Below are 22090 nucleotides of genomic sequence, written 5' to 3'. Positions count from 1 at the left end.
ACCAGTCAGATGAGCATTCTGGCAAACACCACCACAGGCTGTACAGGCACAGTCCTCAGCCCGAGGACCTCTGTTCCACCCCCAAAGGTTCGGGCTGTTCTATAGAAATAGAGAATGAGTCTTCCAGACAGCAAGACCACCAATCCCACCATGCAGTCTCCTTAAAATCGCTATTAGTTCTGTGTACAAGCACATAAACATTTCAAAAGTGTCGAGAAAAATGTCTTGACCTGGTAGACCTCAAGTCACTCATACTCATCCCACTTCCTCGCAAGGAGTCAGACGGCCAACAGAAGCCACACATCTCACAGCATCATCCCAGCATCTCAGTGCTCCTCTTTACTTCCAAAGCATCCAGCTTTTGCAGAGACCGCCAAAGGGTGAAAGTCAAGTAAGTCAGTATGGTTGCTTCCGATGGGCAGGGGGTGGGGAACGAAACAATCGTTCCATCTTTCTCCATAGGTTAAGGTCTAGAGCAGTCACCCAACTAAGAGCAAAATGCACCTACTCGATGCTAACAGGACAGTATTTATTCACTGTGTTAAAATGAATATAAAAGTACTTTCATGAACCTAAAACATAAACAACTAGGCTCTCTATTCCTGGGATAATGGCATTTAAAATACATATATTTTATATTCTCTCCCTCCTCCACTTCATTAGCATCTTTCTGTGGTTGTCGCATCCCATCTTATGGCAGAGTTGTGCACTTGTCCACTTGTCGTATCCCCTTCCAGGACCTCATGCTTCTGTAGGTCCAAAGCTGTGTTTGTTTTAATCCTCTTCATCTATATATATGTATGCCTTGTTCCAAGAAACAATAATTAGCTATTAAATTCAACTGAAACAAAACTTCTGTCTTGCTTCAAAACGATATCCTATGTGCCCTGCAATACTGCAGGATCTGTAGGGACCTCAAGTCAGAAAGGAGAATCTGAGGGAAACAGGACAGTGCATAGTCAGGCAGACCTCTTGTTTCATTTGTCTTCACTTTATTGTGCTTAATAGATGCTGCTTTTTTCACTGAAAGTTTGTGGCAAGGTTTGCTTGTGTCGAGAGGGTCAGTGCCATTTTTTCCAATAGCTTTTGCTCACTTCATGTCCCTGTGTCTCATTTTGGTAATTCTCCCCAAATTTTTTATTATTATATTTGTCATGCTGACCTGTGATCAGTGACCTTTGATGTTACTACTGCAAAAAGATTACGACTCACTGAACATTCAGAACATGGTTAGCATATTTTAGCTACAAATTTTTTTTTTTTTTTGGCTCTTGTCTCTTTAGGGCCGCTCCCGCGGCATATGGAGGTTCCCAGGCGAGGGGTCGAATCCGGAGCTGTAGCCACCGGAACCACAGCAACTCGGGATCCGAGCCACATCTTTGACCTACACCACAGCTCACGGCAACGCCGGATCCTTAACCCACTGAGCAGGGCTAGGGATCGAACCCGTAACCTCATGGTTACTAGTCAGGTTCATTAACCACTGAGCCACGATGGGAACTCCTATAAATCATTTTTTATTGATGTACAGTTGATGTACAATATTGAATTTCTTATGTGTGTATATTGTCTTTAAACATAAAGCTATTGCATACTTTATAATAGACTATAGGAGACTTTAAACATAACTTGACTACGTGCTGGGAAAACAAAAAATTCCTGTGGCTCACTTTACTGTGCTGTTCGCTTTATTGCAGGAGTCTGGAACCGAACTCACAATATCTCTGAGGTAACTTTAAATACAGCCCCCCCACCGTTATCAGAAGAGAACACAGACAGAATACTTCACCTTGTAGTGGTAAGCAGACACACATACTATCAAGACTACGTAGAGACAACCAACAGGTTTCACAACGTCCCATGCTTAGAGACAGGCTGAGATGGAGGCTCCCAAGACAACCCCACCACACCACGTGGAAGATCATAGTGACATATAAAAAGAAGAGAGTGTGACAATTTAGAGAAGCTGGCTTGTCAATAGACACCTAAGCAATACCACCTGCCTCAGTGCAGTGCTGACCAAAAATCTCCATCATCCCACTGCCTTGTCATACGGCCTAAAAGTCTAGAAACTCTTGATTCAAGTACATACAAGCATATCACCTTTTTTTTTTTTTTAATTTTATGACCGCACTCACAGCATATGCAAGTTTCTGAGCAGTTTCTAGATGCAACTGTGACCTACACCACAGGTGTGGCAATGCTGGATGCTTTAACCCATTGTGCCGAGCCAGGAATCAAACTCGCACCTCCACAGCAACCCAAGCAGCTGCAGTCGGATTCTTAACCCACTGCGCCATGGCATCCATTTTTTAATGTACATTTCCCATCCAACAACAGTGAATGAGCACTTTCCAGACCAATCCTTTCATTGAGAAAAACCAGGGGAAATCGGAAAAGTCTCAAGTTCAAAGATAGTAGAGACTTGCTATACCAGAATTCTGGAGAAGGAAGACCAAAAGGATGCAAGATTTGGCACCACTATTCTTAGATGTAGTTGCCCATTTGGAGGCAATGGCTGGGATGCTGAGAGGTCAAGCAAAAAGCAGCAGAGAGAAACTCAGAAGAGCTCTGCAGTGACCTTAAACGACAGAGAAATAAAAATTGGAGTTTAAGTCCTGCTGAAGGAGACCCTAATAAAGGCCAAATTTTCATCTGGGATCCTGAAAGAGGGTATTCTAAAGAAAGGATAAATTGAAAACCATCGGTTTTCCAAAGGACCAAAGCCCAGCTTTGAATCACTTCCACCCCTAACTGAACTGAGGTGCTACTGTCCTATCTCCCTGCCAGAAACAAAGGAAATCTCTGGAAAAAATTACACAACATCCAGAGCCGCAAATCATCTAGAATTTTATGTGTACAATATCCAACATTCGATCAAAAATAATCAGGCATGTTAAATAATAAGAATCCACTGAGAACCAAGAAAAAATAAAACAGATAACATAAACAGACCCAGGAAATGTATTAGAATTATCAGAAGTGAGTGTAAATTCAGATTAATATGTTCAAAAAATAATTTCCCCCCCAAAAGGCAAAATGAAGCCGTAGTTATTAGTCAAGATAGTAGGTACCTTTAGGAAGGAGAGTGGGATTGATGCTGGGAAAGGCATGGGGGCGTTCTGGGATGTTAACACTGTTCTATTTTTTTACTTATAGAGTGTTCACACGGTCTTTGTGATAATTTATCATGCTGTGTACTTATGTATCACTCATGTGTGACACTTTAATATTTTTTATTACTACGTAATGTAAAAAATTATATTTGGTTCTTTACAAAATTTTTTCTTTAAATTTCACTTATCTTTCATCAGTCCAAAACTCTGCCAGAGTCAAAATGATTTAATCAATGTATTATGACAGGAGTTCTACTTTAGATAGGAACTAAGTTCTAAAAGACCATGTCTCTTATACCCCACAACTATAAACTCTAGACAAAATACAAACCAGGAGTTCCTGTTGTGGCTCAGTGGTTAATAAACCCGACTAGTATCCAGGAGGACGCAGGTTCAATCCCTGGCCTTGCTCAGTGGGTTAAGGATCCAGCATTGCTGGGAGCTGTGGTGTAGGTCGCAGACGTGGCTCAGACCCCACATTGCTGTGGCTCTGGCGTAGGCCGGCAGCTACAGCTCTGATTGGACCCCTAGCCTGGGAACCTTCATCTGCTGAGGTGCGGCCCTAAAAAGACCAAAAAAAAAACAAAGAAGAAGAAGCCTAAGTAACTACATAAGGGCTTCAGAGCATGAAAAATAGCAGGTGGTTTGGGGAGAGTGTTAAAACTTGGAAGAAATAACCAGCACAGTAGTCGGGTTTGCTCTTCTTTTGGCATTGCCCTGAGCAGGGAGCATGTGGTATAAGAAGATAAAAAGTTCAGCAAGCTCACAGACTTTCTGATCTAAGGAGACAAGAGTGAAACCCAGAGCACCACAGCCTCTGGAGTGTGAGGGGGAAATGCCAAAAAAGGACGGATTCGGAGTTCCCATTGTGGCTCAATGGTTAATGAATCTGACTAGGAACCATGAGGTTGTGGGTTCGATCCCTGGCCTCGCTCAGTGAGTTAAGGATCTGGCATTGCTGTGAGCTCTGGTGTAGGTCGCAGATGCGGCTCAGACCTGGCATTGCTGTGGCCCTGGCGTAGGCTGGGCGGCTACAGCTCCGACGAGACCCCTAATCTGGGAACCTCCATATGCCGCACGTGCAGCCCTAGAAAAGGCAAAAAGACAAAAAAAAAAAAAAAGAAAGGACAGATTCAGATAAAATGTGAAGCCTAACTTCCATGTAAGCTCTGGTCCAAAACTGGAGAGACTAAGTATGTACAGATCCGAGTATAAACAATCCAGGTAAAGATGAAAGAGCTGAACTTTTATTTGAGCTACCTGCCTCAGGTGAGACAGAGTTCTCAGCTGAAGGGTAGCCAAATTAATTGGCTGCTTAAAAAATAAAAAACAAAAACAAGAACCCAAAAAAACAAAATCAACACTTTTCAGAGAAACATAACAATCCAGAACCTCCGCATCATGACTATGTACCTCGTCCAGGACACGCTCCAAACTCATCCGACTAAGGAAAACCAGCAAACTCTGACCTAACCCGTTCTCACGGGAAAAGACAACAAATTTCACGCCCAAGTTTACCCAGAATTTTGGAGATACACGGTAGACTGTAAAGTAGCTTTTATACCATGCTCCGTGTGATAAAGAAAACCCAGTCATAATCAATAAAAAGGTAGAAATTCTCAGAAGAGAAAGAAGAAAAAGAACCATACAGAAATGTTAGAATTGAAAAGACAGTATCTGAAATAAAAAATCCAGGTAAAGGGTGAAAGGAAGCTATTCAGTCTCCAGGGAAATGATTGCAGAGGGAAATGAATGAACATCCCTGAAAACAGAAAACATCCGGATAAACTGATTATTACTCTTTTATATACACATGCCCTTCAGCCACTTAGAGCTTTACAATTCCAGGGTGCTGGAACCAGAGGTCCCATTAAGATTATGTATTAAAACCACCTTATTTTACAGAGAAACACCTGAGGCTCAGAAAGGAGGTGAGTACCAGTCTCCAGGACATAAACCCAAGTTGATGTCTCCAGTAAAACCTGCCATGCGTATGCTCCTTCTCAGGCTACTTTAATCCCTTAGCACCGATTGCAGACACACAGCAGATCCAGCACTATGTCAGCAACCCTTCTTCGCCTTAACCTCTTTGTGCCTCAGTTTCCCCATTGGTAAAATGGGTTGATAATATGGTACCTACCTGACAGGGTGATTGTAGGTTATTTGAAAATTAAAACATATAAAATAATTTGAACACATCTAGAACATAGTACACAATATACAACATGCTGTTCAACCACGGTAATGCTTGCCCCCTGCTTTTTCTAAAGCCTGTTATGTCTCCCTGCTGACATATTACAGGACGAAAAACAGGGGGTCGACATGGAATGGTATGTGAAAGGAAAGAAGAAAATCACGAACTGGAAGTTGCCCTTATCCATGCCACAGTATGTACAAACCCATTTCAGAATGAGAGCCCCTGAGTGGAACGACAGATGATGCGTATGCGTGGGACCACCGCCTGAGGCAGACAGCCGTTAGCAATAGAAATAGAGCAGGATGGGTATGAACACTCAGGGTAAGGACTGAAAGTAAGAAAGCTTTCAGGAGTTCCCTTGGTGGCTCAGCGGTTCATGAGCCTGACTAGGATCCATAAGGATGGGGGTTCAATCCCTGGCCTCGCGAAGTAGGTTAAGGATCCAGCGTTGCCTCCAGCCGTGGTGTAGGTCACAGACTCCACTCAGATCCTGAGTTGCTGTGGCTGTAGCGTAGGTCAGCAGCTGTAGCTCTGACCCCTAGCCTAGGAACTTCCATGTGCCGTGGGTGCAGCCCTCAAAAGTAAAAAAAAGAGAAGAAAGAAAGATTTCCTCTGACAAAGAAAAACGGAGTTTAGGTAACAGTGGCCAATCACTGATCACAGTAATACCTAGCCAGAACATAGTGACTAAAATACAATAAAATTGTCTATATTTATGATTTTTCAAATCTCTTAATCACAGTACAGTAAGACTGCTCCAATATGAATTGACCTAGAAAGCAGGAAAATAATTGAAAATAAAGCACATCTTATCTCACACCTCATGAACACTCTTAACAAAATCTTCTTAGGGAGAGGCATACACAATTGTAATTATTCATGAAGGCAGTTATATAACAATATTTCCCATGAAATGAGTAAGCAGAACATGTGAAATAAGAATGTCGGTAAATACTTGGGGGAAGGGCTGGCATTTCATTTTACAGCAGATTTCTTAGCTGCAGGAGACAAGAACATCCTTAAGATCACTCTGAAGTTCTATTAAAGCCACAGAGATGTTGCAGATGCTACCAGTCCGCTTACCATTTCTTCAACAAAAGGGTAGAGCATGTCTCCAAAGTACTCTGTAGATTCAATTGGAAGTTGTGCCGGCAAATTATCAATGGAACACATCAGAATCCCAGAGCCTTCAACACTAGGAGAAGCAACATGCTTTATTCAGATGGACAAAAAATGTTATCTGTAAGCTCTAACTTCCCTAGGTGTGGACTCCATTAGCTAGGCTTCACAATCACCTGAAATTTTGTACCAGAATACTAAGAAAATAAATAAGACTTTTCCAACAAACCTTCTCCCTTCTTCTGCAACCCATTTCCCACTTGAATACAGTATATATAAAAGTATGTGTGTGTTTTAAGAGTTGAAATGTGTATGGTTTTTCCATCAAATTTTTAACATGTTGAGCATATCTCTGGAAATTTGCACACCCTCGGTAAAGATGTGGTGTTGAGTATTTTAGATGAGTATATCGGAGGAAGTAACTCATGTATTAGTATGTGTCTCTCCTCATCTAACAGCTTTGCAAACTCACCTGTCATGAATAATATGCTGATCTGCATCATACATGCAAAAGGGGTGCTCTATTGTCGTACACTCAGTCATAAACTCAATAGACCCTCCTGTGTCGGCTGAAATGTCACATATTGCCACAAGTCTGTAAATAACATCGATACTTAGATGAGAACGTGGAACTCTGAGGTCTCCGACAGAAGTAAAAATGAGAGCAAATGAAAGGTACTTCCACAGTTTTCAATGTAGAGGCCAAGTCTTCCTAGGCTCTTGGCTCTTTTTCCTATAGCTCACTGTTGAGGAAACTGTTCTCCAGGGACACAGAGAATCTTTCCAAGAGGAGTTTAGTTTCCCCAAGCAAAAAGAAAAAGGGGAAGGAAAAGAGATAAAGTAAAACAAACAAAAAACCCTTCCTTAGAGAAATGATTGACATCCGCCTAAAGTTAAGCCAGTTATGAAGTTCAATTACAATACCTCCACCCTGCTTAATAGTACATAATTTTACATGTTATTACATAGGAAATCTCTGGAATTAAGAACAGAAGTCTCAACCCAGGATTCAAAATCCCTTAGCGGTTGACCACAATTTTCCTGGCCAATCTCTGATTTCCACTGACCCATATAAACCCTATCCTAGTAGTTCCCGTTGTGGCTTGGCAGTTAACGAACCGGACTAGCCTCCATGAGGACCCAAGTTTGATCCCTGGCCTCGCTAAGCGGGTTAAGGATCTGGCATTCCCGTGAGCTGTGGTGTAGCTCGCAGACATGGCTCAGGTCTGGTGTAGCTGTGGCTGTGGCGTTGACCAGAGGCTACAGCTCCAATTCAGTCCCTAGCCTGGGAACCTCCACATGCCACAGGTGCAGCCCTAAAAGACAGAAAGACCAATAAATAAGTAAATAAATAAATAAATACATAAACCCTATCCTAGAGCTAGACTGTCTCACGCACAGTCTTAAATTGTGCTTCAGTGGCTCCATGTTTATCAAATCCCAGTCCTATCAGTCAAAAGTTCTTGTTCTCCCCACTCCTCCTAAAGACTGTGCCAAGCCCGTGCTCCCACTTCCTTCTAAGCTCCGGAGATACTGATTGCTCCTAGCATTTTCTTGGTATTTACTTGATGCCAGCTGCATGCCAGAGGGCACAACCATATTTTTTCTCTCTCAGCTTAGCAGAGTGCCAGGCAGACCTGGTTTTCCACAAATATTTATTGAGTAATTTATTCAACATTGAGTAATTATTTGAATGAACATCGTGTGTCAAACAATGTCCTGCATACTTATGGCCAAGACAAATGGGGACCCCATCCTTAAGGGATTAAGTTCTAGTAAGTTGGGAAAAACTATAAACACAGGAAAAATAAATGATCATGAGTTTCAGGGGGCAGGAAACAGTAACAGGCTGTTACTGAGAGGTGGAAACGGAGAAGCAAGAGAAGAACTCTCTGAGGAGCTTCCTTTTGAGCGATGTGTCGAATCACAGAGATTAAGAGAAGAGAATTTCAAGACAGGAAGGGAGGAGTTCCCATCGTGGCTCAGGGGTAATGAACCCAACTAGTATCCAAGAGGACAAAGGTTCAAGCTCTGGCCTTGCCCAGTGGGTTAAGGATCTGGCGTTGCTGTGAGCTGTGGTGTAGGCCAGCGGCTGCAGCTCACATTCAACCCCTAGCCTGAGAACTTCCATATGCCTCGGGTATGGCCCTAAAAAGACAAAAAGAAAAAAAGAAAAAAAAAAAAGAAGAAGGGAAGGAAATAGACTTACCAACATAGAAAACAAACTTATGATTACCAAGGGGGAGAGGGATCAATCAGGAGTTTAGAATTAACAGATATATACTATATATACAATAAATATCTAAACAACAAGGACCTACTGTATAGCAAGGGGAAATACATTAAATATCTTATAATAACCTATAATGGAAAGAATCTGAAAAAATATTTCTATCTATCTGAATCACTTTGCTGTACACCTGAAACTAACAATACTATAAATCAACTGTACTTCAATTTTAAAAATTAAAAAAAAAAAAAGAGGGAGGGAGGGTTAACTGCCAAATATTCCAAGAGGTGGAGTAAGGTAAGACAGACAACTGGCCATCAACAGTCAAGTCCTGTGCTCTGTGGACTGTCTATGTGTGGGTCTTGCTGCCAAAAACTGCCATCGTTGCTGAAGTCCTTACTTGTGTGGCAATGCAGGGCAGCCTTCAACACCAGCAACTGAGGACTTGCCTGGAGCCAGGAGACTCTGAGCATCTTGGCGGGTTAGTAGACGAGGGGTATTTTGTTCCCAGTAGATCCCATTGATTAAACAAGTTGTATAGGGTGCAATCTGTAAGGCAAATTCCCAAGTTCAACGAGGTAGGAAATGGCCTTTTTCATTGCAGTGTGCTGAAAGAGAGCTACCAGTAAAGTCCATGAGGAAATTATTTAAGGTTACTTCTAATTGGCTTTGTTATTTACCAAGTCAGTGGCCACGTTCTGAAGCAAAGACAATAAACAGCCACCCAGATTTCAATGGAGAATTACATTATGGGAAAATATATGAACATATATTAATAATTTGCATTCTATAATGCATTGCAGAGCCAAGACAAAGGAAATAACAGAATAGGGCTCTATTTCCAGCTCAGCCTCTAGTAGAGTGTGATCTAAAGCATGCTACCTCAATTCCTCTGGGCTCTGTTTTCCTTACCTGCCAGATGGGGATAATACGTACCCTAGTCCTCAAAGGAATGCTGTGAAGATTAAATCAGATAACATCTGTAAGCTCCATGGACAAATGTGCTACATGCATGCATACATGGTAACTAGGTCATTTTTAAGTTTTAGGATGTATCCAATCACCAATACTTCTGTGATTGGGGAAAAGAGAAGAGATGGAAACTTACTAGATTCTAAATTTTTCAATTTGAAATGTTTTATAATACCTGTTTCTCAAGCATCTCCAGCATTCTCCAGTTACAGGTAAGAATCCTTCTTCTATAATATGCTCTACATGCTATAACACTAAATTTCATACCAGAATCTAGAAATTTTATATTGTTCAAATGTATCTGAGATTATTTGAAACATTCCTTTTCACCATAGGTGCATGCATTTTTTGTTGATTTGAGCAGGACCATTGTATGACCAATGACTAGAGAACACCCAAATATACTATCCCTCTTATGAGACCAGTGTGTTCCCATCAGAAGGAATTGAATTGGAAGAAACTTTTCTGTGCAGTTGAGATGAGTCTCTGCTTATATAGCTATACTATTTCACCCTGGTCCCCTGTAATCAATGGCATATATATCAAGATGGCTGGCTGAGGTTTCAATTGCAATTTGTGGCCAGAAAAGGGACAGATGTATTTCAAGACCAAACCTCACAGACACTGTGCTTTGTCAACAGTACTAATTCAGGATAAACACGGAAAACACTAACGCGCAGGAAATCGTTTAGCACTATGGGGTGCATGCAGACCTGAAGTAGAAACAGAGTCAGTGAAGCTGAAACCACCAGACCCACTAATTGAAGGCCACTCCGAACAGCAATAAAAGCCAACAACTCCTAGGCCCAACTCATCATACCCAAAGGAGTCACAACAAGTCAATGTGGGGAACTGAAAAACAATGTACACACTCACAGTATCTCCCCTTAAAAAGGGCCTAACCATAGTGTATCATGAGCAGCCAGCTCCGGGGCGGGTATGACACTCACGTCGGTACTGAAACGACTTGTGTAGCGCTCAGGATGCTTGTCGTACTCGATGGGGTCATACACACCATCGGTTTTCCTGACAAGATGATGATGGCGACTCAACACGGTCCCGTACACTTTTCTCAGGTCTTGGGAGGAGAAAGAAATGAGTAAAGTGGGTTGCAGATGATAGACTATGGCGATAGAATACTGTAACACAGCACCTGTTGAAAAACGGCAAAAGATGCACACACCACCCGCCCCCCTCACCTCCAGTTTGGGAAACTTCTTTTAATTCATGTGGCTCCACATATTCACAAGGTAATTCATTGAAGATTTCTTGGGCTCCCTGTAAAGAAGACATGAGTGACGATCTAAAAATCAGTCTGAAAAGAGCCAGTGCAGTTTCCTGCAAAAATTCACCCTATAATAATATAGCTCAGCTTATCCTGCCCTGCAACTGGGACCACAACACAGGAGTACAGGTCAGCTCTTGAATGCAGCCTACAAATCAACTTTATTCCCACTTAAACACTACTCATTGGGAGGGACTTTATTCTTTTCACTTAAAGTTATTCAGCAAAGGAGTTTCCCCTCATGGTGCAGCGGAAACGAATCCAACTGGGAACCATGAGGTTGCGGGTTCAATCCCAGGCCTTGATTAGTGGGTTAAGGATCTGGCATTGCTGTGAGCTGTGGTGTAGGTCGCAGATGTGGCTCAGATTCTGTGTTGCTGTGGCTGTGGTGCAGGCTGGCAGCTAGAGCTCTGATTCGACCCCTAGCCTGGGAACCTCCATATGTTGCAGATGTGGCACCAAAAAGCAAAAAAAAAAAAAAAAAAAAAAAAATTATTCAGTATAGAAACAAAAGTATTTAGAAATAAGAGTACAATAACAATATTTCTATTTACTTTTTGATCCATTGCAGAAATTATTTCAAATTTGGAAAACTATATTTCCTACAAAAAAAAAAAAATCAGATGGGTATCTCACAGAATAATAAATAGCGATATCCTGTCTTTGCTAAAGATCTATTTTACAAAATTCTCTGGGGGATCACAAATGCATTCTCACAACTACCTCAAAAAGAAGAAAGAAACAATTCTAGTCTTGAATTAAGCCTAGAATTTTTTGGCAAAACTTCAAGTCTTGAAAAATTTACATCCTGGGATCACTTCCAAATTTTTGGTCATCTCAGTGACGGAAGTAAAATAGACCACCCTAGAAACAGACCTTTACACAACAAGTACTTATTCTTCTGAGAAGAAAAAAAAAGAAAAGGAAAAGCATTCAAGCCTCTGACAGCTTGGACTCAGCTGAAAGCAAAGACAGTACGTTTGGACCAGTGCTGCTCTTTACTGTGGGAAAAGCACATAGGTAAGAAAAGTACCAAGAAAAGAAGGCCCCATCATGGAAAAGGAGGCTCTGAAATGTCCACAAAATGCCCACATCCTTTGCGTTAGTGTCAGAGTTTCAGACTCCTTTACAGAAAAGAAAACAGTTGAAATTTACCTTAGATACGTTACCAGTTCCTGTGAACACAAATGTTAAGGGTCCTATTGACTTTGGCATCAAACCCAGAGATATTTCATAGCCAGCGTCCCGGACAGCTTGCACAGCCTGACTGCTGTTCCTGTAGTTATGAGCCATGCCAATGTGCTGCAAGCAAGCACACACGGTTCAAGTTAGCCTACCATCCAAGACATGTTCCCATTCTTAAAATGTGACATTTAAAAAAAAAAAAAAAATACACAAAAACATCTCACCATAAAAGGTGTGTGGTGTCCCAAAGCAAGGAGCCTTAAACCCATTCCATGTAAAATGTTGAGCATCCCTGTTGCAGAATCAGACCAACAGAAGATAGACCATTAGTTGGGAGGCGTTGAAGCTGTTCTTTACTGCCCATTCTCCAACCTGCTTGGTGCTCCGACAGCGTCTTTTTCCTTAACATTAGTCACCCTCAAGATTCTGTACCAGGCTCTATTCTCTTCAGTCTTTACATTTTGTTTCCTTAGCTAATCTCCTTCATTCCTGAATTTCAAGTACTCTCCATATGCTGATGACTCCGAGTCTATAGTTTTAACACAGTTTTAATTTATGTCAAGACCCAACCAACCACCTTATGGATTGCCTTAGCAAGCCTCCAGGGAAGACCTCGGCATCCGACATTCTCTCCTTCTTTTCCAGATGAGAATTTTCCCTCTCCATATTCCTGCCAAATTTTCTTTGGTCTTTTTTCTGATGTCAACTTTGAAAGGAACGATTTACATACAATAAATCACACCAATTTAAAACCTACAGTTGGATAATTGTTATCAAATGTACGCACCCATATCACCACCAACACAATCAAGACACAGATTATTCCCATCATCCCGGTCAATCCTCCCCAGCCCTTGGCCCCAAACAACTACTGATTTTATTTCTGTCCGTATAGATTAGTTTCTTCTTCAGTTTCATACAAATGACATTTTAAGTATTTACTCTTTTTGTGAGTCTGCTTTTACTTGGGATAATATTTTTAAGATTCATGAATGCTTTGGGAGTCCCTTTCATGACTCCGTGGTTAGCAAACCCAACTAGGATCCATGAGGATGTGGATTTGATCACTCACTTCGCTCAGTGGGTTAAGGATCCAGCGTTGCCGTGAGCTGTGGTATAGGTCACAGACACAGTTGGGATCCCACATTGCTGCAGCTGTGGTGTAGGCTGGCAGCTGCAGCTTCAATTCGACCCCTAGCCTCGGAACTTCCCTATGCCTTGGGTGCCGCCCTAAAAAGCAAAAAAAAAAAAAAAAAAAAAAAAAAAAAAAAAAAAAATTCATGAATACTTTGTGTGTATAAGCAGTTTGCTTTTTTTTTTTTTTTTACTGCTCAGGAGTGTCGCATTTTATGGATATACCACAATTTATTTATCCATTCCTCTGATGATTGCTTGGGCTATTATGATTGAAGCTACTATAAATATTCTTCCCAAAAAAATTTTCTTTCTCTTGATAAATGTCTATGACTAAAGTTTGTTTTACACATTAATATTCAAGTTTTTTAATTTCTACTTGAGTTGTGCCTTTCAAGGATTTGTCCGTTAACACTGTCAAATTTATTGGCCTAGTCATAATATCCCCTTATCCTCTTAATATCTGCAAGGTTATGATGGTTCCTCTTGTATTCCTAATATTGGTAAAAAGCAGCTTTTTTTTTTTTAATCAGTCTCACTAGAATTTCTCAACTTTAGTGATTAAAAAAAGAAGAATCACCTTTTGATCTTCTCCATTGTTTTCCTATTTCAATTTCATTGATTCTCCCCTTATCTTCCAAATATTTGAAAATGTTCTGGCTATCCTTCTGTTATAATTCCAATGTCAATTTCATTATAGTCAGTGCACATACTCTATGATTTCATTATTATTATTATTATTTTTTGTCTTTTTGCTATTTCTTGGGCCGCTCCCGCGGCATATGGAGGTTCCCAGGCTAGGGGTCGAATCGGAGCTGTAGCCGCCAGCTTATGCCAGAGCCACAGCAACGCGGGATCTGAGCCGCGTCTGTGACCTACACCACAGCTCACAGCAATGCCGGATTATTAACCCACTGAGCAAGGGCAGGGACCGAACCTGCAACCTCATGGTTCCTAGTCGGATTCGTTAACCACTGCGCCACGACGATGGGAACTCCACATACTCTATGATTTCAAACCCTCTCAATTTATGAAGAATTGTTTTGTGACCCAGCATATAGACTCTCTAGGACTTCTGGTTGTGGCTCAGTGGTAACGAACCCAAACAGTATCCATGAGGACCCAGGTTCGAACCCTGGCCTCACTCAGTGGGTCAAGTATCTGGCATTACCATGAGCTGCAGTGTAGGTCACAGATGCGGCTCGGATCCCAAGTTACTATGGCTGTGGTGTAAGCTGGCATCTGCAGCTCCAATTTGACCCCTAGCCTGGGAACTTCCATACACTTCAGGTGCAGTCCTAAAAAGCAAACAAAAACACAAACAAATAAAACACCGTTAGACACTCTAGGTGAATGTTCCACATGACTTGAACAGAATGTGAATTCTATTCTGAAGTTGCTGGATGTGGGGGGGGGGGGGTGACAGTATTTTGAGTCTTATATCCCTACACATTTTGTCTAATTACTCTGACAATTACAGGTCTTCACGTAGTCTAGCTTGATACATTCCATGGGGTGTTTCTCAACTAAAAATGGTTCAAAGTTCTAAGTGGGACAAAAACCAAGTGATGTTCTTCCCCAAACTCCAGTTCTTATCCTTGCTAGACTGCTCCTCTGTGGGCTCCTGTCCTCAGCCCTCTTCCTCTCTTTTATATGTTCTCCCCTTCTTCAGTTTCTCATCACCAAACTGACCTCTCTTTCCAAGCTTCCAAACAGAACCTCCTAAACTTCAGAGCCTATCCGTAGTCGGTATCTTTCCCCCTGCTCTCTTTTTCTTAATTTTTGTAATGAACATAGTTTAATAAAATAAAACACGTCTTATTTTACTCCCCTGATATTCATCACCCTTAGTCACACCCCTGTTTATTTTTAGTGGTGAAAATGAACACACCTATCCCCTTGCCACAGAAAAAACAGTTACTCCTCAGGCAAATTGAGAGAGTGGGTGATGTAACAGCCCTGGGATACCTACCTGCCACACCTGCCCACTGTCCAAACGCCACTACCCGTATTCCTCTATGATCCACCATTTTCTCATAATCGATAAGTCGGATTTCCTGAAGAAAGGATAAAAAATTTCTCAACCAGACTCATCCTTAATTTCAATGAGTAGTGCATATGAGCAAGTGAGTGTTTCACATTTTTTTTTCCCCTTATAAAATATATCTTGACTTGCTGAGGTGCATCATGAACTATTTAGAAAATGCTGGGTCACAAACCAGTGACAGGTTTGTGTTTAGAGATGGAAGAATGGTCCTAGCAGGGTGCTAAATGCCCCTTGATGATAAGCAATAAAATAACAAAAGTTCTTGAAACTTTTAGCCCAGCATGATCTACAAATATATTTACATAATGCCCCACTTATCCTCTCTCAATTCCTTCTAGTCTCAAAAAATAAAGCCCTTCTTGAGATTAATCCCTGTGAGCTAGAACCCAACTTTCTTCGCTGTCCTCTAAGGCCACTGCTGAATTTTTTCTCTTCCTTGTATTATCTCTTTACAGTGTCTCTTCCCATCAGCCATTCTAAATACACCCAGGCCTCTCTTCTACCTTAAAAATAACAATACTCCCTCTCAAATCCACACAAACAAACCTATCTCATTCTCTCTCTCTCCTCCGTTCCCTTCCCCTCATCTGTCTAGTATCTCTCTCTGTCTCTCTTTTTTCTCTCTCCATCCTTTCACAAGTAAGCTTCATTTTAAAAGTTAAAACACATGCTGCCTGTGTTTCACTTCCTTGCCTTCACTAAAACCACATTTTTCCCTTCCTTAGCAATCTTCCCTCTCTTTTGGAAATGCCCTATTAATTCATGCTTAAAAGCTACTGACACCTTGTAATTATAGAATGTTTTAAACAGTCATTTTATTTCCTCAGATGATATGAGTTTTATCAGGTGCATGGATTTAAGAATATTTAATATTCATCCAACTCCAAATAACTTATTATAAAATGTTGCCCCAGAGCAGCCTGCTGGGTCTGTTTTTATTAATTTCTTGCAATGAAAGGAAGTTCATACAACAACAGAGAAAAAAGTTTCTGAAGTTATTTTTGAGTAGTATATCTGCTTAAGGGGAAACATTCTTCTTGTAACATTATTTCCATTAATTATGTTTTGAATTTGTTCTTCTGAAACACTGCAAATTAACTACAGCCTCCCTCAAGTGAATCTGAAATTAGTAAGAATGAATTCTACAGGCCTATGTAAAATACGTCTTCCTCCATTGCTTTTACTGTGGGTGACTCTTCTGTCCTCTACCGATTGTCCAGTTCTACTCTAGTTTCTATGCCCTAATGTCCTTACCCCATGACGTAGGCCTTGCACGTCTCCATCTACCTTCACTCCTTACCCTCATTCAGTCTTCCTGCCTCTGGATACCATCTAGTCTCTGACCAATTGCAAAATGTGTATCTGGAGAAGCTGCCCTCTTGAGCTGCAGACTCACTTCTTTGCTTTTTTGTCTCATGGACAAATTAAACTCCACAAACCCTAAGCTCTAACTCTTGATCCTCTCATCCAAGCTTGCTGCTCTGGAGTAGCATCAGCTCAATCTTAGCCAACTCCTTTAAGCTTCTCAAACCAAAATCTTGGCGCCGTCTCCGACTCTTCTCTTTCTCTCGTTTCAGCAGTGAACCCTGTAGGGTCAGACCTCTAAACATCTCCAAGATTTTCCAGGTATCCCAGCCTGCCCTTCCGCCACCCTCATGCAGCCACCGTCATCTGTGGCCTAACATCTGGGCTAGTTTAGACTAACAATCTTCCTCTTAATTTTGTTCTCCTTTTCCCACCTCCAAATTATTGCCAACGCAACTGGCTGAATAAGCTTTTAGAACATGATTGACTCTAATCCTCCACACAGAAAGATCATCAGGCCTTTGCACTATTATTCTTTTAGTTTGAAGATTTTTTTTCCCCAATGGATATGGCTTGATCCTTCTTCACTTCCTTCAAATTTTGCTCAATGCCAACTTCCCAATGAGGCTCCCTCTGATCATCCTATTTAAACTAGCATTGTCACCTCCCCCAGGGCCCGGCACTCCTTTCTTTCTTCCGTATCATATTTATCTCTATTACACACATCACCTAGTGACATATGAGGAGTCATTTATTATCCATCTATTCCTACTAGAATGTAAGTTCTGTTCACTGAGGTGATCAATGTCAGACACACTATGGGCGCTTGGTGAGTATCTGTTGAGTGAAGAGATGATAGTTTTTCTGTCATATTTATATCTCAGACAAAAAATTCTTTCCCTTATGAATATTAATAAGTGCAGAAGGAGTCTCCAGTCCAGTTCTGGTACTAGAGTTGGGCAGCCCCATTCAAGTCGCTTCACCTCTCTGGGCTCCATCTGAAAAGTTAAGGTGATGGGTTATATGCCCTCTGAGGTTCTTTTCAGCTCTAAAATTCTACCTAGGGACATTTGACCAATTAACCTTATAAATTAAGAATCATTTGAGGCAAATGCTTCTATTGTTCTTTTCATTTTAGAATACAAAAGGAATGAACTGCTTGGTTCCTCTTATCACAAACTCCAAGATGGTCCAGCCTAGAAGCCTAAGAGCCACAGATCTACTCAAGCACTAACTAGCAGATCACCTTTCCTATGAAAGTAACATGATATATTCCTAGATGCTGAAAGAAAACAAAAATCCCTCGTGACAGTTAAAAGTTTTTTAAAAAAACTATGTTTCTAAATTAACATTTATGAATATTGGTCACTAATTACCTGTTTTAGAATCTCATCCAACAAACCCATATTGGCCTCCTGAGCCTTTATTGTGTGGGAGAAGAATGCATAAGTCTTCTTGGACATTAATTTTTCCTCTGGGGGTCTTTTAACTCCCAAAATTAGACAAGCTTCAGAAATATCCTCCTGAAGAATGCCACCAGCTTTCACATATTCCTGGGAATATAATTTTGATTAAAGGTTATTCCCCAAAATTCTGTTATTCATATTTTAATAAATAAATGTAGCAAAAAAAATTTTAATAAATAAATAAATAAATGAATGTAGCAGTTAAAAGGCACACACTTTCAGAAGAATAAAATAAAATTTCTAATATTCTTACTTGCTGGCTACAGATCAACCTAACATGCTTGACTTTTATAGCAAACACTTTTATTTAAGAACAGTTAAGGAGTTCCCATTGTGGCTCAGTGGAAAAGAATCCCACTAGGAACCATGATGTGGTGGGTTCGATCCCTGGCCTTGCTCAGTGGGTTAAGGATCCGGCATTGCTGTGAGCTGTGGTGTAGGTTACAGATGTGGCTCGGGTCTACCGTTGCTATGGCTATGGTGTAGGCCAGTGGCTACCACTCCGATTAGACTCCTAGCCTGGGAAACTCCATATGCCGCAGTTGCGGGCCTCAAAAAGACAAAAGACAAAAAAAAAAAAGTTAATAGTCTGACATCTTTTTGCTGGCATGCCTGTGGCATGTGAAAGTTCTCAAGCCAAGGGATCGAATCCAAGCTGCAGCTACAACCTGATCCTTAACCCACTGTGCCACAGCAGAAACTCTATCACTCAGGTGTATTTTTATTATTTTTTATTTATTTAATTTTTCTTTTAGGGCTGCACTTGCAGCATACGTAAATTCCCAGGCTGGGGGTTGAATTGGAGCTACAGCTGGAGACCTGCGCCACAGCCACGACAATGTCATAGCCAATCCGCCTCTGCAACCTACACCACAGCTCACAGCAATGCCGGATCCTTAACCCACTGAGCAAGGCCAGGGATCGAACCTGCAATATCAAGGTTACTAGTCGGATTCGTTTCCGCTATGCCACAACAGGAACTCCTCAGGTATATTTTTAAAAGACAGACACATATCTGCAATATTTTCTTTTTCTTTTTTGGTTCAATTAGTATTTACTACTGCCCTACTCTATGCAATGGACTGTGCTGGTGATAAAACACAAAGACAAGATCCTTCCTATAAAGGAACTCATGAAAAATTATAAAAGGAAGTCAGAGGCACAATACATGAGGCTAAACTCAAAAGAACATTATGATTAGCATGATTTAAGTGGTATATTAATTTAATGGATCTTGAGATAATTCCCAGGTGGGATGATCAAGGAAATACAAAAATTTAAATTAATCTAAAAGACTGGGCAGGATTTAGAGGTAGGGAGATAGGAGATACAAGATGGTAATACCAGCAAGAGGCATTGAAGGAATATATACAAATATGGAGACAGGAAAGTAAGGAGACAGTCAGGGCATGAGTGAATATATGAATATTATGAGTGAATATAGCTTTATTGGATAAAAATAAAAATAATCATTGACATTTATTAATAATAAATTACTATTTGCTTTGCTAACCTCTTTGCATGATTTATTTAATTCTCAAAAACTCCCATGAGGTAGGTACTATTATCCTCATTTTATCAATGGGAAAACTGAGTGTTATTTATTAAATATAGATTTCATAGCTATTGTACATGGAGGTAATAGATAGTCATTTCAGATTTTTAAATAAGGGGGTAGCATGATCCAGGGAGAATTTTAAAAGTATGAAAGCGGGCTATTGAGTAAAATGAAGATAAATCTAGAAAGGAATCTACTTCAAAGGAAGGTATAAACGAATAAGAGAGATAGTAAAAGAATGAACGTGTGGTTCATACCTGATTTCTTTGAAAAGAGTCTATTTGCCCATTTATAGTGGACTGGTTAAATAAATCATGAGAAATAATGGAGTAATTAGAGGAGAGTAATTACTACACAGTCATTAAGTAGAATGAAGCCAATCATTAAGAACTGACATGGGAGTTCCCATTGTGGCTCAGCAGTAACGAGCCCAAGTAGTATCCATGAAGATGAGGGTTCGATCCCTCGCGTTGCCACTGGATTAAGGAGCTAGCATAGCTGTGAGCTGTGGTGGAGTGATTTCCAGGATATGTTGTAGATGGAACAAAGCAAGGTGCAAAAGAAAAGATAGAGTATACAACAGATAGAGTATTCTGCATAAGATTGAAGGGAAAATTAAAAACACACACACATGCACACACATATAAACATACCTACTTTTGCAAGAAGAGATATAGAAATGACAGATCAGAAACTAATGAAAATAGAAACCTACAGGGTGGGTGGGAGTGGCATGTAGGGAAATAAGATGAGAGCAAGACTTCTCTGTGTCACATTTTTTTATATAGTTTTAATCTTTGAAAGCTGTAAATATTTAACTTATTTGAAAAAATTAAATTAAATTAAAAGTATGTAAAAGCAAATATTAAAATGTAATAAAAACAAAAATAAACCAATCCAACTGGATATCATATTGACAATGTAACCACACAAAAAAACTAATTCAGACATCTTTTGAACACAGCATTCTGAATATTCTTTGTATATTCTAAGACGTATTCTAAAGACAAAATTCTAAGAAATATAAACCTCCATCCAGCATTCTTATTGAGGTATAATTAACATTATAATAGTTTCGAGGGTATAACAAAATCTAATATTTATATTTTACAAAATGATCACCACAATAAGCCTAGTTAACACCCATCATCATACACAGTTATAGATTCTTTTTTCCTTATGAGAACTTTCAAGATCTACTCTCTAGCATCAATAGATTTATTGCTGGTTGTAATATTAGTATTATGATTCAAACACTACATATAAAATTTAAATCAAAAAAGATTTAAAAGCAAACCTTAGGAGTTCCCGTTGTGGTGCAGTGGTTAACGAATCCGACTAGGAACCATGAGGTTGCGGGTTCGGTCCCTGCCCTTGCTCAGTGGGTTAACAATCCGGCGTTGCCACGAGCTGTGGTGTAGGTTGCAGACGCGGCTCAGATCCCGCGTTGCTGTGGCTCTGGAGTAGGCTGGCAGCTACAGCTCTGATTAGACCCCTAGCCTGGGAACCCCCATATGCCACGGGAGCGGCCCAAGAAATGGCAAAAAAAAAAAAAAAAAAGCAAACGTTAAAATGTAATAAAAACAAAACAAAATAAATATACCCAGGAGTTCTTTTGTGGCTCAGTGAGATAAGAATCTGGTGGTGTCACTGCAGCAGCTTGGGTTGCTGCTATGGTACAGGTTCGATCCCTGGCCGAGGAACTTCCCTGTGCCATGGGGACAGCCAAATAAATAAATAAGTTCAATTAGATAGTAAATTAACAAAGTAACAACATAGAAAAACTAATTAATTAATGGGCTAAAAATGTGCATTAATGTTACAAAAAAATACAGTTTTTACCACTGAAGAAAACAGATGCAAATATAAAAATTTAAAGGTAGGAAAAACCTTCAATGTTAAAATTTAATTTGGAAACATTAGTATTAACTCATGGTTAAATAACAGCTATGTATGTGTGTCTGTATATTTCTCAGCTCTGTCCACTAAGAGGGCTAAGAGCAACAATATCTCAGTAACAATAAGCACACCCAGCACCAGATCTTGGTTTCTATATATAAAAAGAAATCAGGACTCCCTGAGGAAATGGTTAATTCCAGAGGTGTGGCAGAAAAAGCATAAGGTGGAGCTAGGACAACCTGCTATTGCTGGAAACAAGAAAGTTCAAAAATAAACTTATTCATGTCCAAAGGACATAGGCGCCCTCTTAAAGGCACTCTGTCTCAAATCTGATAATTAGGACATTTGAAAGAATAATGGCTAATGGATTATCATACATTAAATGAAAAAGGCCCATGCAACCATAATAATACTCAAAAGAGCAGGAGAGACAGGGGAAACTAAGGAAAAACTTTTTCTACAGAAGAGTATCAGCAGAAAAAAAAAAAAAAAAAACTTAGGTGCATGATAAAATCAGAAAATCATTGCTTTGCAAGTTTCCATGTAAAAATTCAGGCCAAGATTATTGATGGATACT

At 40.3% G+C, this 22090-nt stretch overlaps 1 protein-coding gene across 6 annotated transcripts in view; it reads right to left on the bottom strand.

The window, feature by feature from the left end:
- AASS (aminoadipate-semialdehyde synthase) overlaps nucleotides 1–22090 on the bottom strand; it is a 100832-nt gene that overhangs the window by 29764 nt on the left and 48978 nt on the right. For 5 of the 6 annotated variants that reach the window (XM_021078482.1, XM_021078483.1, NM_001244900.1 and 2 more), the window contains 9 exon segments: nucleotides 17967–18143; nucleotides 15211–15295; nucleotides 12329–12396; nucleotides 12075–12221; nucleotides 10834–10912; nucleotides 10585–10712; nucleotides 9063–9211; nucleotides 6905–7027; nucleotides 6397–6508 (listed from right to left, as the gene is read on the bottom strand). In XM_021078482.1, coding sequence (XP_020934141.1) covers nucleotides 6397–6508; nucleotides 6905–7027; nucleotides 9063–9211; nucleotides 10585–10712; nucleotides 10834–10912; nucleotides 12075–12221; nucleotides 12329–12396; nucleotides 15211–15295; nucleotides 17967–18143 — 1068 coding nt within the window. 6 annotated transcript variants of the gene reach the window in all.

Source organism: Sus scrofa, chromosome 18 (genome assembly GCF_000003025.6).
Source record: "Sus scrofa isolate TJ Tabasco breed Duroc chromosome 18, Sscrofa11.1, whole genome shotgun sequence".
In the NCBI taxonomy this organism is placed as follows: Eukaryota; Metazoa; Chordata; class Mammalia; order Artiodactyla; family Suidae; genus Sus; species Sus scrofa.
Note: the sequence above shows the minus strand (reverse complement) of the source record. Positions and strands in the feature narration are given on the sequence as shown.